At 42.2% G+C, this 17291-nt stretch overlaps 1 protein-coding gene across 2 annotated transcripts in view; it reads right to left on the bottom strand.

Moving 5' to 3' along the window:
- The window catches only part of LOC132780054 (tyrosine-protein kinase receptor UFO), a 114235-nt gene that overhangs the window by 7378 nt on the left and 89566 nt on the right, over positions 1-17291 (bottom strand). For both annotated transcript variants that reach the window (XM_067461352.1, XM_067461353.1), the window contains exons 14-17: positions 8650-8727; positions 6954-7046; positions 2507-2628; positions 535-644 (exon numbers count right to left, since the gene is read on the bottom strand). In XM_067461352.1, the coding sequence (XP_067317453.1) occupies positions 535-644; positions 2507-2628; positions 6954-7046; positions 8650-8727 (403 nt within the window). The remainder of the gene's footprint in view (positions 1-534; positions 645-2506; positions 2629-6953; positions 7047-8649; positions 8728-17291) is intronic.

Below are 17291 nucleotides of genomic sequence, written 5' to 3'. Positions count from 1 at the left end.
TTGATAGGGGGGCTCAGGATCTACCCTAGTAAACCTTTTGTATCGTTACCCCAATACCCCAATATATCCCATATATATTGAGCATGGTGATCGGATCATGATATGAATAAACATAACAGTTTAAATAATGTACCTGTAAGGCCTTCTCGCGGACCACCCTGAGAATTTCAGGGAGGGGGGCTGAACACCCCCCCCCCCCCGGCTACGGGCCTGATGTGAGTAGATCAATAGGTACCACTCTGGCGGGAACGTAACACCACTCCATGCAGTTATGCCGGCCACATGACCTTGGTGGTGTCTATGGACAATGCCGGCTCTTTGGCTTAGAAATGGAGATGAGCACCAACCCCCAGAGTCGGACATAACTGGACTTAAAGTCAGGGGAAAATCTTTACCTTTACCTATATAAAAGGTGCCTGCATGGAAGACTTTGGCTAGAGTCAACCCAAGACTGTCACAAGTTGTGCATGCAATCCCCATCTCCGTTGTCCTTTAAACCCCCACTTGCGCCCATTTTCAGTGCCATTCACTCACATGCAATTACGGGCCGCGAGGTCACGATGGATGAAGTTCTTGCTACTGAGATACTCCATCCCGCTAGCAATGTCTGTCATGAACTTGACCAGCGTTTGTGTTGGTAGGTACTGGAGGAGAAAGAGAAGAAAAGCATGATTAAATATGGACACGAACTGTACTGCAAGCTCTTCTCCAAAAGTTACCACTTTGCCTCCAGATTAGGATTGGTGAAGTTCAATAGATCTAGAGGTTTGGTGGGCTTATATCTGACTCTGCGTAATGCAAAAGGGCTCCTATGGCTACTTGCTATAACTTAGACAACATCCTGACTGTCTCTATTTGGCAGCAAGAGTCCTTATTAATACTCTGTCCTTCCACTTTTTCAGCTGAGTTAAAAATGTCCTGTTTTTTCTCCTCCTCTCCCTTTCCCCTTTGCACAAAAAGTACTATATATACTCGAGTATAAGCCTAGTTTTTCAGGCTGAAAAGGCACCCCCTCAGCTTATACTTGAGTCAAGATTATTTATTATTTTACTCTATTATTATTATTTTATTCTATTATTATATTTATAATTTAACTTTATTATTATTGTTATTGGACCCCCTGGTGGTGCAGCAGGTCAAACCGCTGGGTTGCTGTACTTGCTGACCAAAAGGTCGGCAGTCCAAATCCAGGGAGCGGGGTAAATTCCCACTCTTAGCCTCAGCTCCTGCCAACCTAGCAGTTGAAAAAAATCCAATTGTGAGTATATCAATAGGTACCGCCTTGGTAGGAAGGTAACGGCACACCATGCAGTCATGCTGGCCACATGACCTTGGAGGTGTCTATGGACAACACCGGCTCTTCGGCTTAGAAATGGAGATGAACACCAACCCCCAGAATCAGAAACAACTAGACTTAATATCAGGGATAACCTTTACCTTTACTTTATTATTGTTATTATTATTGTTATTATTTTATTCTATTTATTACTGTTATTATTAAATTTATTATTTTTCTCTATTATTACTGTTATTATTACATTTCCATTATTCTACCCTATTATTTTTTAATTACATGTATTATTTTACTCTCTTTATTATTATTGGAAGGATACATAAGCACATCTACACTGAAGAAGGTTAGAATAATGGTTGAATCAGAGTTGGACAGTCTTATCTTAAACTAGTCATCCCCTGTCACGCGTTGCTGTGGCCCAGTCTGTGTATATGTGTTTTGTGTGTATATATATGTGTGTATAACCGTTCTGAGTCACCCAAGGGCTGAGAAAAGCGGTATATAAATGAAGTAAATAATAATAATAATAATAATAATAATAATAATAAATATTAATAATATAATAATATAATAATAATAAATCTGTGTGTGAATATATTTGTGTATATGTGTATAAATAGATGTGTTTGTTTATATATGTGGTTTGCGCATGCGTTGTAATGTATTTTTTGTTTTTTGGCTTTTTAAGTCTCTTCTGCTGTGTTTTTCAGTGTTTTTATGTGTGACGGTCTGATAGGTGTCTTGTGTCCAAATTTGTTGTCAATTCGTCCAATGGTTTTTGAGTTATGTTAATCCCATAAACAAACATTACATTTTTATTTATATAGATTACAGTTTTACGTAACTAATAAATATTCCAAAACATTTAACCTCCTGATGCCTCGATGAATGCAATTTTATTGGTATCTACTTTTATTTTGCTGCATTTCCCACTCTTGGCTTATACTCAAGTCAATACGTTTTCCCAGTTTTTTTGTGGTAAGATTAGGTGTCTCGGCTTATATTCGGGCCGGCTTATACTCGAGTATATACGGTAATTTGCACTCAGTTAATTCAATAGGGAGGGAGGATAGGAAAGAGCAGAATCTTTCCCTTCCCTGTAGACTCAGGCAAAGGCAAACTGCTGCAGTTTGTCTGATCTTACTAACTTTTGCCCTCCTGGCAACCACCCTCTGAACCTGGCTAGAGATGTCTCATGCAGTTGCAACCTACCACTGGACTGTCTCCAAGACGGGAATATAGGAGGAAGCTGTGGAGGTCGCCGTGCTTCATGAAGGGCAAGATAACAACTGGAGAGGGATAGCCTTCACTCTCCGTGTTCTGTAAGCAGACACCTGGAAGGAAGGAAGGAAGGAAGGAAGGAAGGAAGGAAGGAAGGAAGGAGAAGGAAGTCAATTTCCCCGCTCTTCAAGTTGCTGCAGCAAAATAATATAACAAATCTTCTCCTTGCCCTGATCCCTCTAAGAAGGAAGGATGGCAAGCAGAAGTCACTCTCCTCTCATATGGGGTGCATGTACACCGTGGAACAAATGCAGTTTGACACCACTTTAACTGTCATGGAGACCAAGACTCGGAGCAATGGATTCAAATGACAAGAAAAGAGATTCCACCTCAACATTAGAAAGAGCTTCCTGATTGTAAGAACTGTTCAGCAGTGGAATTCTCTGCCTCGGAGTGTAGTGACTTGGCCACGGTAGTCCACGCTCTGGTTGCATCATGTATAGACTACTGCAACACTCTCTATGTGGGGCTGCCTTTGAAGACGGTTCGGAAGCTTCAAATGGTCCAACAGGCAGCTGCCAGGTTACTAACAGGAGTGGCACTCAGGGAGGATACAACTCCTCTGTTGCGTCAACTCCACTGGCTGCCAGTTTGCTACCGGACACAATTCAAAGTGCTGGCTTTAGCCTAAAAAGCCCTAAATTGTTCTGGCCCAGCTTACCTGTCCGAACGTATCTCTCCCTATGAACCATCTGGGGAGGCCCTGCTCTCGGTCGTGCCTCCTTCACATATTGGCAGGGACGAGAGACAGGGCCTTCTCAGCAGTGGCCTCTCGGCTATGGAACGCTATGGAACGCCCTCCCCAGAGATGTCAGATCGGCACCCTCCATCCTAACACTTTGAAAAAGAGTTAAAACCTGTCATTTGTAAATGCAGTGTAACAGACTAATTTAGATCTACGGAACGATTGAACAATGTGACGGGAAAATGATTTTAGTAATGAGATGCTGAGGACCTGTGCTTTATGGTTTTTATTGCTTCTACTGCCTTTATATGGTCTATATTATATATTAATGTTTTTAATTATATTTTATGTGTTTGGTGACATTAATTGCAGACTGTAAATTGCCTCGAGTCACCTTCGGGCTGAGAGAGGCTGAGAGAGGCGGTATATAAGTATAATTAGTAAATAAATAAATAGTGGGGGCTCCTTCTTTGGAGGCTTTTAAACACAGGCTGGATGGCCATCTGTCGGGGTTGCTTTGATTGCGCTTTTCCTGCATGGCAGGGGGGTGGACTGGATGGCCCTTTGGGTTTTTTCCAACACTATGATTCTATGATTCATGGTTCAATACAATGGGATCGTGAGAGTTGTAGTTTTACATTTATTTATTTACCATACTTGTATCACACCTTTCTCAACCTCGAAAGGGACTCAAAGCGGCCTAACAAAGGCAACAATTCAAAACTGCATGGATACATACATCAATGAATAAACAAAAACTTGCTCTTGAGCCTTTGTTGCCAAAGAGTGCTGGTGTCTCTTCTTCTTCTTGTTGTTGTTCATTCGTTCAGTTGTTTCCGACTCTTCGTGACCACCTGAACCAGCCCAGGCCAGAACTCCCTGTCGGACGTCACCACCCCAGCTCCTTCAAGGTCAATCCAGTCACTTCAAGGATCCCATCCATCCAAATTGCCGTTGGTCAGCCCCTCTTCCTTTTTCCTTCCATTTTCCCCAGCATCATTGTCTTCTCTAAGCTTTGCTGTCTCCTCATGATGTGGCCAAAGTACTTCATCTTTGTCTCTACTATCCTTCCCTCCAATGAGCAACCAGGCTTTATTTCCTGAAGTATGGACTGTTTGGATCTTCTCGCAGTCCAAGGCACTCTCAGAACTTTCCTCCAATACCATCGTTCAAAAGCATCTCTCTTCCTTCGCTCAGCCTTCCCTCAGGTCCAGCTCTCACATCCGTAGGTGACTATGGGGAATACCATTGCTTTAACTATGTGGATCTTGGTTGCCAGTGTGATGTCTCTACTCTTCACTATTTTATAAAGATTGGACATTGCTCTCCTCCCAAGAAGGAAACATCTTCTGATTTCCTGGCTGCAGTCTGCGTCTGCAGTAATCTTTGCACCAAGAAATACAAAGTCTGTCACTGCCTCCACGTTTTCTCCCTCTGTTTCCCAGTTGTCAATCATTCTTGTTGCCATAATCTTGGTTTTTTTATGTTTGACTGCAACACAGCTTTTGCACTTTCTTCTTCCACCTTGATTAGAAGGTGACAACACTCCTCAGCTCCTCCTCGCTTTCGGCCATCAAAGTGGTGTCATCTGCACATCTGAGGTTGTTAATGTTTCTCCCAACCATTTTCACCCCAGCCTTGCATTTGTCAAGCCCCTCACATTGCTGCTGCCTCACCAAACCACAAATCCAAACTGCATTAATTCTGCAAGGTAGATGCACCCAGGGCGTCTCCCTCTGAGAACTGCCCCTCTTGAGCCCTTCTAGCCTCAAGTAACGCATTCCTTCGGCGACTCTCTCTGGATGAAGGCTATTTTTATTTCCCTTCTTGATGCGAACCAGAAGAGTGGGAAGCGGGGACTGAGAGGGACCATCCTTCCAAGCTCCGAAAGCAGGATGATTTGCATTAGCGGCGCTTCCGCCCACCCGGCCAGAGCTCCCAACATCCTTGCCAACATCTGTTTTCCCAAGAAGTCTCCTCTCCTCTTCTCCCTCTCTCCAAGGCCTCTTCCCCAGGGACAGCCGGCCCATTTTGCTTTTCCTCCTTCTTCCTCCACCACCCCCAAAAGTCCAAAGGCTCTTTTTTCTCTTTTCTGATTTTTTCCCAGGCTATAGCTGACAGAGTCATTTTTCCCTACATACAGAACTGGGTTGACTCATATGGCACCAAATGCAAGCAGACAACATTGTTTGCGCACACTTGGTGCCACTTGGGGTGGACTGTTCAAAAGCGAAGGACACTTGCAACCCATGATTGACCACTTATCCAGATATGTTTCAGTAACCATTCCGGATGCAAATAGGGAGAAAGATGTAAATGTGGTTTTATTACTCTCTTACAGATTGCCCAGAAATTTCCAATAGGTAGACTGGGCTGTGGCACAGCTGCATTAAATCACTACTAACTTTGAACTCAGCCTGGGTCAGAGTGAGCTCCCAACCATTAATAGTCTAGCTTGCTGTTGACCTATGCAGCCAAAAGACAGTTGAATCTGTCAAGTAGGAAATTTAGGTACCGCATTCTGTGGGGAGGCTAATTTAACTAATTTATGACACCATAAAAACCTTCCAGCAGCGTGCGTAAGAATGAGGAAGTACTCCATCAAGGGCTCGGTGTCACAAATGGACGGTGAAGCGGCAGCTCCCTGTGTGGTTGAAATCGAGCATACTTTCATGAAGCCAGAAAGCTGGAATGTTAAATTGTCTCTATGTATGTCTATATATGTTGTGTGTCTAATGGCATTGAATATTTGCCATGTATATGTGCATTGTAATCTACCCTGAGTACCCTGCGAGGTGAGAAGGGTGGAATATAAATACTGTAAATAAATAGATAATAATAATATAGAAATGCCAAATTACGGAGCTTCCTAAGAGTTCCCAAGTAAACCATTCATTTTACATGCTCCAGGGAATAGTGCAATTGCGCGATTATCAATTGTGCAATTACCAGAGGGAGTTTAAGAAGTAAATATATAAAAGTTTTAGAACTGGGCAGCATTTACAAGGAAAGGCATAGAATTTTTTTCAGTGTGTTCATCTTCTGGATCAGGAGAGTAACTGACGTTCTGTCCCATGAGAGCATCGTTACATAATGTGCAATTGCGCAATTTCACAATGACGACTTCTTCCAAGGGACCAATCTTGGAGCAAGTGGCAAACCCAACCAAAGTGTGTGAATGTAGTTTTGTATTTTAAGTGCCACAAAGCAAAAAATTGGGAACTGATGCCATTGAAGCGCCAATGCATTGATGGCAGGAGAGAGAACAATGCCATCCTGCTTCCTTTCTGAATTTTGGAGATATAGGGTTTTTGTAGGTTTTTTGGGTTGTCTGGCCATGTTCTGGAAGCATTCTCTCCTGATCCTTCGCCTGCATCTGTGGCAAGCATCCTCAGAGGTTGTGTAACCTCACAACCTCTGAGGATGCTTGCCACTGATGCAGGCGAAACGTCAGGAGAGAATGCTTCTAGAACATGGACATACAACCCGAAAAACCTCCAACAACCCAGTGATTCTGGCCATGAAACCCTTTCACAATATATTGGGAGATATAGTTTCCAAGCAGAAAGATAAGGAACAACAGACGACTGCGAGAAGCATCATACATGTGATCCATCCACAAAAGTGCCCGTGTGATGCAATTAAAGGGTCAAAGTCATACACACAAGAGATACATATTCCCCTTCCTCTCACCAATCAGCTTCATAACATTCGGATGGTCGAAGTCCTTCATGCAAACAGCTTCGCTGAGGAAGTCCTCCATCTCGCTTCGGGTGCAAATGGCAACTGTGGGGAGAAAAGTTTGGAGCATGAGTTAGGTTTTGTGGATTCCATGGCTGGGAAATGACCTGAAGATCCAGATAATGTGAAAAAATATTATACAACAAGAGTCCCTCTGAGTCTGTGCAGAGTGCTCCTTCATTATTTTTGAAGACATTCCTGACTGACTTTTTGGACTAGAGAACATAAGAAGCTGGCTTACACCAAGAGAACATCTACACTGTAAAAGTAATACAGTCTGACATACTTTAATTGCTATGGCTCAACTGTATGGAGTCCTCAGACTTGCAAAGTACTTTACACCAAGAGAACATCTACACTGTAAAATTAATACAATCTGACACACTTCAACTACTATGGCTCATTGGTATTGGGGTCTGAGGTATGTGCAGAAAGTATGGAGTCCTGGGAATTGCAAAGCACTCTCTATTGCAAAGCCAAACTAGTAGTCCCCCAGCAAACTACAAAGCCCAGGATTCCATGGCCTTAAGCTGAGGCACAAAATGGTGTCAAATTTCTTTTGGGTGCATCTACACTACAGAATTAATGCAATTTGACATTATTATTATTATTATTATTATTATTATTATTATTATTAGAAACACAACAAGATGAGTCCACAGCAGACACTCTGCTGGTTGTTGTATTAGATCACACATCGGACACTTCCCAAGTGTCTAGGACTGTGCGATGTATCGGCGAATAATGTGTGCAGATCCCAGTAAGGTGGTCTTCTGCAGCTGGCAGATGGTAATCTTGTCAGCTCCAATTGTTTTTAAGTGCAGGCCAAGGTCTTTAGGTACTGCACCAAGTGTGCCGATCACCACTGGGACCACCTTGACTGGCTTGTGCCAGAGTCTTTGCAGTTCGATCTATTATTATTATTATTATTATCATCATCATCATCATCTCACTTTACCTCTCCAAAAAGAGACTCAAGGTGGTGAACGACACTAAAAACAATACAATATACAGTTTAAAACCTTAACAAAACATACCACTAACTACCATGATTCCATGCTATGGAATCCTGGCATTTGTAGTTTGGTGATGCACCAGAGATGGCAAAAGCTCTTGTGAAACTACATGCTCCACATAGAAGCATGACAATTAAATATGCATTAACTCTACAGTGTAGATAAGCCACGTTTTCCATATCGTGAGGCGTTTCTGCATATTAGATCTGGCTTCATGGTTTGAACAGTGAGCTCAACCTTTCCACAAACTGGATGAAGGAATAGTTTTAATTTTCCAAGGATCTGCTTCTTCCACTCCACAGCCTTGGAAGATGTGAAGCTGTAAAAGGAGGGAGCCTCTACGCATATGCAGAGTGGTATCTCTCATAAACACTTGCAGAATGGAAATTATCCACAATTGCAAACCAAGAAAGGGAGGGACTTTTCCAAGAAGCTTTGGCCATAGCTTGGAAAGGTTAGGATTTTGAAATTCAGCTCCTAGAATTTTAACTGTAATTAAAATGCTATTATATTAACTGTAATTAAACATGTAACTTTGCCAGGCTCGACACAGATCTGCTCAGCTTTTAGTCCTAAGCTTTGGCATAGGACTAAAAGGATGGGAAAATTGACCGTGTGTTTCTCCCACTTACTTTTCATGGTCTTCACAGCAACCTTAAGCACGGCCCCATCTTGGCTGAGTTGCCCCTCCATGACGGAGCCAAATTCTCCTGTAGCAACAAAAGAGAAAAAAATTCATATCATATTTATCCTGGATCTTAAGACAGTCTCACTTTCTTTCTCCTCTGTTATGATTCAAGCTTTTGAATATTTGTAGTTTGGTGGTGCACACATACTCTTTGGCAGAGAAGGCTAAGAACCTTGTCAAACTACAACTCCCAGCATTCCATAGCAGTGAGCCACGGTCCTCAAAGTAGTATCAAACTGCATTAATTCTACAATGCAGATGCACCTTTAATGGGTAGGAAAACATCCATAGAAAAATGTATTGCCGAAGGCTTTCATGGCCGAAATCACTGGGTTGTTGTAGGTTTTTCGGGCTGTATGGCCATGTTCAAGAAGCATTCTCTCTTGACATTTTGCCTGCGTCTATAGCAGGCATCTACAGAGGAGGTGCCCCCGGTGGCGCAGTGGGTTAAACCCCTGTGCCGGCAGAACTGAAGGTCGCAGGTTCGAATCCGGGGAGAGGCGGATGAGCTCCCTCCCCCCTCCTCATGCGGGGACATGAGAGAAGCCTCCCACAAGGATGATAAAAAATCATATCATCCAGGCGTCCCCTGGCCAACATCCTTGCAGATGGCCAATTCTCTCACACCAGAAGCAACTTGCAGTTTCTCAAGTCACTCCTGACACGACAAAAAAAAAATCTACCGATGTTGTGAGGTTTGTTGGAAACTAGGAAATTTTGGTTTATATAGCTGTGGAAAGTCCAGGGTGGGGGAAAGAACACTTGTCTGTTGGAGGCAAGTGTAAATGTTTCAATTGGCCACCTGGATTAGCATTTGATAGCCTGACAGTTTTTAGGTCTGGCTTCTTACTGCCTGGGGGAATCCCTTGTTGAGAGGTGATTAGCTGTCCATGATTGTTTCTTGTCTGGAGTTCCCCTGTGTTTGAGTGCTGTTCTTTATAATTTATAATAATATTATAATTTTAGAGTTTTTAAATACTGGTACAACATAAACAAAATCTGGCTACTAGAATTTAAAAACTCTAAAATTATAATAGTAAATAAAGAACAACACTGAAACACAGGGGAACTCCAGACAAGAAATAATCAGGGACAGCTAATCACCTCTCAACAAAGGATTCCCCCAGGCAGTAACGAGCCAGACCTTGAAACTGCTAGGCAATTAAATGCTAATCAGGGTGGCTAATTGCAACATTCACACCGAGCTCCAACAGACAAGAGTTCTTTCTCCCACCCGGGACATTCCACAGATATATAAAACCAATTTTCCTAGTTTCCAACAGACCTCACAACCTCTGAGGATGCCTGCCATAGATGGAGGCGAAACATCAGGAGAGAATGCTTCTGGAACATGGCCATACAGCCCGGAAAACTCACAACAACCCAGTGATTCTGGCCATGAAAGCCTTCGACAATATATTATTATTATTATTATTATTATTATTATTATTATTATTATTCCAACCCTTTTAGAACATGGCCATATAGCTCGAAAAATTTACAACCCATCCCTAGGTAGCAACAGACTTGCAAAAATCACTTCTTTTTATTAGGCAGCATATGATTAATCTGGCAAGATAGTAAACTATTTTTGTTCCTCGTAATGTTTGTGGAAGCTTCTGTTGTTTGAGCAAAACATTCCAGGAATTTCAAGGGAAATAAAGAACACCCACAACCTCCCGAAAAGGTCTCTCATTCCCATGCATCTCTGTCCCTTTCAGCAAATGCAAACACATATTATCTATGTATTGGACAGCTCTGATGCTAAACTCTGGGGGTGATCTAAGGAAGTAAGGGAGGAAAAATAGATCTCTATAAAACACCCAAACCATTTCTACCCAATCTATGGAGAAATCAGGAAAAAATAGTCCCAGCAGCCAAAGCAAGATGTTTTTCTGGATAATTGGCAACACAGCTGTTGTTAGTTCCTTTTGCTCCACTTTCAGATCAGAACAAGTTTGCTTCTTTGGCTTTGTATATCATTCATACAATGCATAATTAAGAAGCACGATGCATTGCCACAACATGCCCAATGGAAAACAGGATGAGATCAAATTCATGGACGAGAGATTGATCAATCGCTAGGAATATTAATGAGTAACATGAATGCATGCAGTCATGTGGCGGCAAAAAAAGCCAATGGGATTTTGGCCTGCATCATTAGGAGCATAGTGTCTAGATCTAGGGAAGTCATGCTACCCGTCTATTCCGCCTTAGTTAGACCACACCTGGAATACTGTGTCCAATTCTGGGCACCGCAATTGAAGAGAGATATTGATAAGCTGGAATGTGTCCAGAGGAGGGCAACTAAAATGATCAAAGGTATGGAGAACAAGCCCTATGAGGAGCGGCTTAAAGAGCAGGGCATATTTAGCCTGAAGAAGAGAAGGCTGAGAGGAGACATGATAGCCATGTACAGTATAAATATGTGAAAGGAAGCCACAGGGAGGCGCTCCACCCAGTGTGCTGATCATCTATGGGACCACCTTGACTGGCTTGTGCCAGAGTCTTTACAGTTCTCGTATCATGTAAGCTTTTCCAGTTGCTTCTCATCAAGTCTGCTGCCACCTGGGATTGCAACATTGACAATCCATACTTTGTTTTTTTCCTACAATCATAAGGTCAGGAGTCAGTGCTTCAAAACACTGCCAGTCTGAATTCTGAAGTCCCAGAGTAGTTTGACATGTTCATTTTCTGTAACCTTTTCAGGCTTATGATCCCACCAGTTCTTTGTCGCAGGCAGATGGTATTTGTGGCACAAGTTCCAGTGGATCATCTGAGTGACAGTATTATGCCTCTGCTTATAGTCTGCCTGTGCAATCTTCTTGCAGCAGCTTAGGATGTGATCCATCGTTTCGTCTGCTTCCTTGCAGAATCTACACTTAGAATCTGTAGTTGACGTTTCCATTCTTGCTTTGATGGTATTGGTTCTAATGGCTTGTTCTTAGGCTGCAAGAATAAGGCCTTCAGTCTCTTCCATTTGTGAGCCAGATCCATGTTTTTTCCTTGTCAATTTGGCTCTCAATTTTCCCCAGAAACTGTCCATGGAGAGCCTTCCTTGTCAATTTGGCTCTCAATTTTCCCCAGAAACTGTCCATGGAGAGCCTTCTTTCGCCAGTTTTCTCTTCTGCTCTGTATTGTATTTTTACGGGATACACTCTTTGCCTTTTGCACTTTAAAAAGTTTTCTACTATTGACTTCCCTCAATGTTGGTTCTTGACTGCCTTTCACATAATCTGCCAGTGCATGTTTCTCTTCTTCTACTGTTTGTTTCACTTGCAGAAGCCCTCTCTCTGCCTCCTGATTTTCTGGGCAGGTCAAGTCTGTCAACATCACTACGTGGATGTCATAAGTAGTGGATTGTCCTCAGATTTCTTGTTTTTCTGTCCAGATCATCCAGCTCTGCTTGTGTCCAATTCACAATTATTATTAATAATAATTATAATTATTGTTATTATTATTGTTATTATGTTTATTTATATCCCGCTTTTTCTCTCCATAAGCGCTAACATTAAAATAATTACTGTGCTGGTACAGCTGTACCAGGAGCCCCTACTTCTTTTTCTTTCTATTGAGTGTTTGCATGTTTTCCAAGGTTCCATGCATTTTGCAATAAGGTGGTTTCCATTGCTCTGCAATTATAGGGCCAATGACCCGTCAATCATCATTATGTTCTTTAGTTCCGCCCCTTTCCCCAGGGCTTTGGGTGGGAAAAGAAAGACTTCAGTTAGTCTTTCAGTTTTGGAAGCCCAGTTACAGGACATGAGCTTTCCCCACCTGTAGAGAAGCTTCGTTTCCCACAACATCTGGGGGAAACAGCCCTAAAGCTTCTAAGGAAAACAGTTTTACAGCACTGTAAAGATACAGATCCACATCATTTGTGGAGAAAATCCAAAAGGACTCCAGCTGGAAAATCTACAAGGTCTTGGCTGGTAGGTCTACTCGGGTGACCAGGAGCAATTGGAGCCAGGAGTAGGGCCCACACCAGCAGAGCCTAGAAAACAGATTGCCCGGGAGGGGTCAAAAAGGGTTTTCCTTGTTAAAGAAAGAAATAGTTCTCCAGGCAAGGTGCCCACCAGTTGATTCAAAGCCTTGAAGCATTTGTTTAATTTGTTGAAGATCTAAGAAGTATTGGATTGTTTGTTGAAGACAAGCAATAATAAAGGACCTTTAAAGCTTCTAAAGACTCTGTGTAGGAAAATCCTTAGGGCCTCTCAGTCGAGGCACCCCGGCTTCCCGTCCTGTTCAAAAGCCAACTACTATAGGCCCAGCGCGTGACAGCACAATTACAATACAATTTAAAATATATAAATATTAAAGTGGTATTAAACATCAGTATTAAAAACACTTCATACTAAAGCCATAAATCCAAGTTACTTGTTTGGATCACAATGCCAAGAGTCCCTTCCAACCAGCATGGGCTTGGAAAAAAGAAGACAAAGAAAGTTACTTTTCCAAACAGCGTCAACAATTCAGATGCTGAGTTTTGCCTTCGAAACTACGGCTTTCACACTCTGTAGGCTTCAAAGAAAGATCTGGCTAACTGCCATTGGAAACTGTATACTAGATTAAATTACTCCTCTGCATGACTCTTCTTTTAATTTTTTATGGAAGAAGCAAGCCAGAAAGAGAAGGAAAAAGTATCCGCTGCCTTAAAAAGGAGCAAGATGAAGGAAGAGGCCTACATCTGGAGGATCACATGGCTAAAACTAAGGCATCTGGATGGATAGGAAATGCAGACAGGTTGGAAACCCATCTTCCCCGCTCCCCTCCCAGGGCAGAAGAACATGAGTCTTGTAAGGCTTTCCGCACGCGACGCAAGCTCTTGAAGAGCGGAGCCAACGGCTGACATTTCGGGACCGGTTAAGACTTTCCATGTGTGACTCAGTTCAGCTGCCTCGGCTGGCTGAAATCTAGGGCATTCAAAGGACAAACCCAGATGGGCCATCCAAGTAAAAAAGGGGGAAATTGGGTCGGGAGTCTATAGTTACTCAATGATTCACCTTACCATCCCAGACCCAAAAATGTTGCAGAGAGATGCGAGGAACACATGCATCCCACAGAGAAAGAAAAGGGATGGAAGTCTTTATTAGATGTGAAATGTAAGACCACTTCGATTTTGATGGATTACAGTTCTCATCAGCCTCAACCGTCGTAGCCAATAGTATGAGATGATGGGAACAGACATCAAATAAGGAAACAAGTTTCCCAAGTTAGGCCAACAAACTTTTTCTGTTGCCAAACTTCCACAAAGAAATATAGTAGCTGTACTCCAAGTAATACATTTTCCAAACTCTGGTTAACTTTCTTTTAGTGCAGTGTTTCTCAAACTGGGGGTCGGGACCCCTGGAAGGGTCACCAGGGGGCATCAGAGGGGTCACCAAAGACCATCAGAAAACACAGTATTTTCTGTTGGTCATGTGGGAAGTTTGGCCCAATTCTATCATTGGTGGAGTTCAGAATGCTCTTGGATTGCAGGTGAACTATAAATCCCAGCAGCTACAACTCCCAAGTGTCAAGGTCTATTTCCCCAAACTCCACCAGTGTTCACATTTGGGCATATTGAGTATTCATGCCAAGTTTGGTTCAATTCCATCATTGGTTAAGTTCACAGTGCTCTTCGGATGTAGGTGAACTACAACTCCAAAACTCCAGGTCAATGCCCACCAAACCCTTCCAGTATTTTCTGTTGGTTATGGGAGTTCTGTGTGCCAAGTTTGGTTCAATTCCATCATTGGTGGAGTTTAAAATGCTCTTTGATTGTAGGTTAACTATAAATCCCAGCAACTACAACGCCCAAATGACAAAATCAATCCCTCTCCAACCCCACCAGTATTCAAATTTGGGCATATTGGGTATTTGTGCCAAATTTGGTCCAGTGAATGAAAATACATCCTGCATATCAGATATTTAAATTGCCTTTCATAACAGTAGCAAAATTACAATTATGAAGTAGTAACAAAAATAATTTTAAGGCTGGGAGGGTCACCACAACATGAGGAACTGTATTAAAGAGTCGTGGCATTAGGAAGATTGAGAACCACTGAATTAGTAGATTCCCTTTAGGCATGCATATGCCCTTTGTGGGGTTATTTTCTCTCTCTTTCTTCAGCTTCCAGAGAATCCCATGGGACATATCCTATAGCCTTGTCTGTCTTCCAATTATGTGCCAAATGGAAAGAAGGCAAAACCAAAGAAACATCTGGATATCTATGTGTATATATATAGCCAGAAGCAAAATGAGATCTCCAGATTTCAGCCTTTCCCATTTGCAGATTTTCCTTGTGCTGATTTGATTGTTCATGGCTCTGATTAATATGCTTTTCCCAGGCATCTCCAAGTCTTCCAGCACAACTCTATGGCCAGCTTGAGTCAGACGCTTGATTTATAGGAGTTGTAGTTCACCTACATCCAGAGTGGAATATTAACCCAAACAATGATGGATCTGGATCAAACTTGGTATGCATACCCGATATGCCCAAATTTGAATACTGGTGGGTTTTGAGGGGAATTGACCTGGACATTTTGGAGTTGTAGGTATTTATAGTTCACCTGCAATCAATGAGCACTTTGAACTCCACCAAAGATGGAATTGGACCAAACTTGGCATACAGAGCCCCTTTGACCAGCAAAAAAAATTACTGGAAGTCTTTGAGGGAAAATCACCTTGATTTGAGGGAGTTATAGTTCACCTACATCCAGAGAGCACTGTGAACCCAAACATCGATGAATCTGGACCAAACATTTCTAGATTTCAGGCTGTACTGCAAGACTTTTAATGTAAGCCACTTTGAGCCTCCTTGTTGGAGAGAAAAGCAGGGTATAAATAATAATACTAATCAATAATAATAATAATAATAATAAGCCAGTCAAGGTGGTCCCAGTGGTGATCGGCACACTGGGTGCAGTGCCTAAAGATCTTGGCCTGCATTTAAACACAAACGACGCTGACAAAATTACTATCTGTCAGCTGCAAAAGGTCACCCTCCTGGGATCTGCACACATTATTTGCCGATACATCACATAGTCCTCGATACTTAGGAAGTGTCCAACATGTGATCCAATACAACAACCAGCATAGAGATCTTGTTTGCTGTGTCCTAATCTTGTTGTGTTCACAATAATAATAATATTTTAAATACCGATTTCTGAGACTCAGGGGTCTTCCAGACAGAAGTCTTGGAAAAGCTAGTTTTAGGATTATAACTTCCAGGCACTTTCAGCTACCAAACTCAGGAAGTTATAGCCTAAATAAATTACTTTTCCAGTTTGTGTAGTGCTATTCCTAACACTCCAAAGCTATTCCGCAGCCTGCCTTTCCCCCTTAATGGACGTTCTTCCTGCCTGAAAAGAAACACAGCAGAAGTAGTGGGAAAAACACCAACAGGCTGCAAACTGAGAACACCATTTCGGTCCCCATAAAAGCCTATGAACAAAGCAATACAGTTGCACAATAAGAACCACATCCAGAAGCTGCCTTGATATGCTCGAGGAAAGGAAGTTAATTGTTTGACCACCAAGGGAAACAGGCACTGGATATACTATTTTATTACTTTTTCTGAGAATTAGCTTTTGTCCCACTTTCCCGCAGTATTAATTTCAATTACAGCTACTCCAGGATGGTTCTTTCTTTTGGATCCTAGTGTTTGCAAAACATGTCTCTGTGTTTCTAATCAAATGTTCTTTTTTTTGTCTTTTTGCATGTTTTTATTTTTGCATGATGTTTTTATTTTACATTGACCTCAGTTGAGTTTGCAAAACATTCAAGGAAACAGCCATATTAATCTATTGTTGAAGGCTTTCATGGCCGGAATCACTGGGTTGTTGTAGGTTTTTTCCGGGCTATATGGCCATGTTCTAGAGGCATTTTCTCCTGATGTTTCACCTGCATCTATGGCAAGCATCCTCAGAGGTAGTGAGGTAGAGACCTCACTACCTCTGAGGATGCTTGCCATAGATGCAAGCAAAACATCAGGAGAAAATGCCTCTAGAACATGGCCATATAGCCCGGAAAAACCTACAACAACCCAGGCATATTAATCCTTAGTACCATAATAATTCTGGGGTTTGTCAGAATCTTTTGGGCGCCTTTGATGGAAAGCTGAACTCGTGGCACATTTGGGGCTGCTGTAGATTTCACTAATATCCTTGGAAGTATGTGGATAAGCAATATCAGAGTTTAGTCAAGATGGCAGAAGTTATTAAAGTTTGGAACAGGCTGCAGCATTTTACTTGTGCCTGAACGTACTGGGAAGAGTAAGATTCTGCTGTGTTCACTGGGTGCAAATGCCACTTTGAACCCAGTTTGCAATGACTGATGTAAGCTGAGGACAAAGGTGGAAAATGGGAGAAGGAGAGAAAAACGTTATTGCCTTGCCACTAAGTGAAGGCTGACCCAAGTGAGGTTTTAACTCTTCTCAGGGAGATTCAAGACTTTCCCAAAATGGTGGTGAATGCCGTTTTCCAAAAGGTTATGGAGATTTCCATTTCCCAAAAGGTTACGGCATCATTTTCCCAAGAGGTTATGATTTCTAACAAGATCATGCCTTTCCAAAAGGTTATGGAGATTTCCATTTCCCAAAAGGT

Source organism: Anolis sagrei, chromosome Y (assembly GCF_037176765.1).
Source record: "Anolis sagrei isolate rAnoSag1 chromosome Y, rAnoSag1.mat, whole genome shotgun sequence".
Lineage (NCBI taxonomy): Eukaryota > Metazoa > Chordata > Lepidosauria > Squamata > Dactyloidae > Anolis > Anolis sagrei.
The sequence above is the reverse complement of the archived record's forward strand: the minus strand, read 5'-3'. Positions and strand labels throughout refer to the sequence as shown.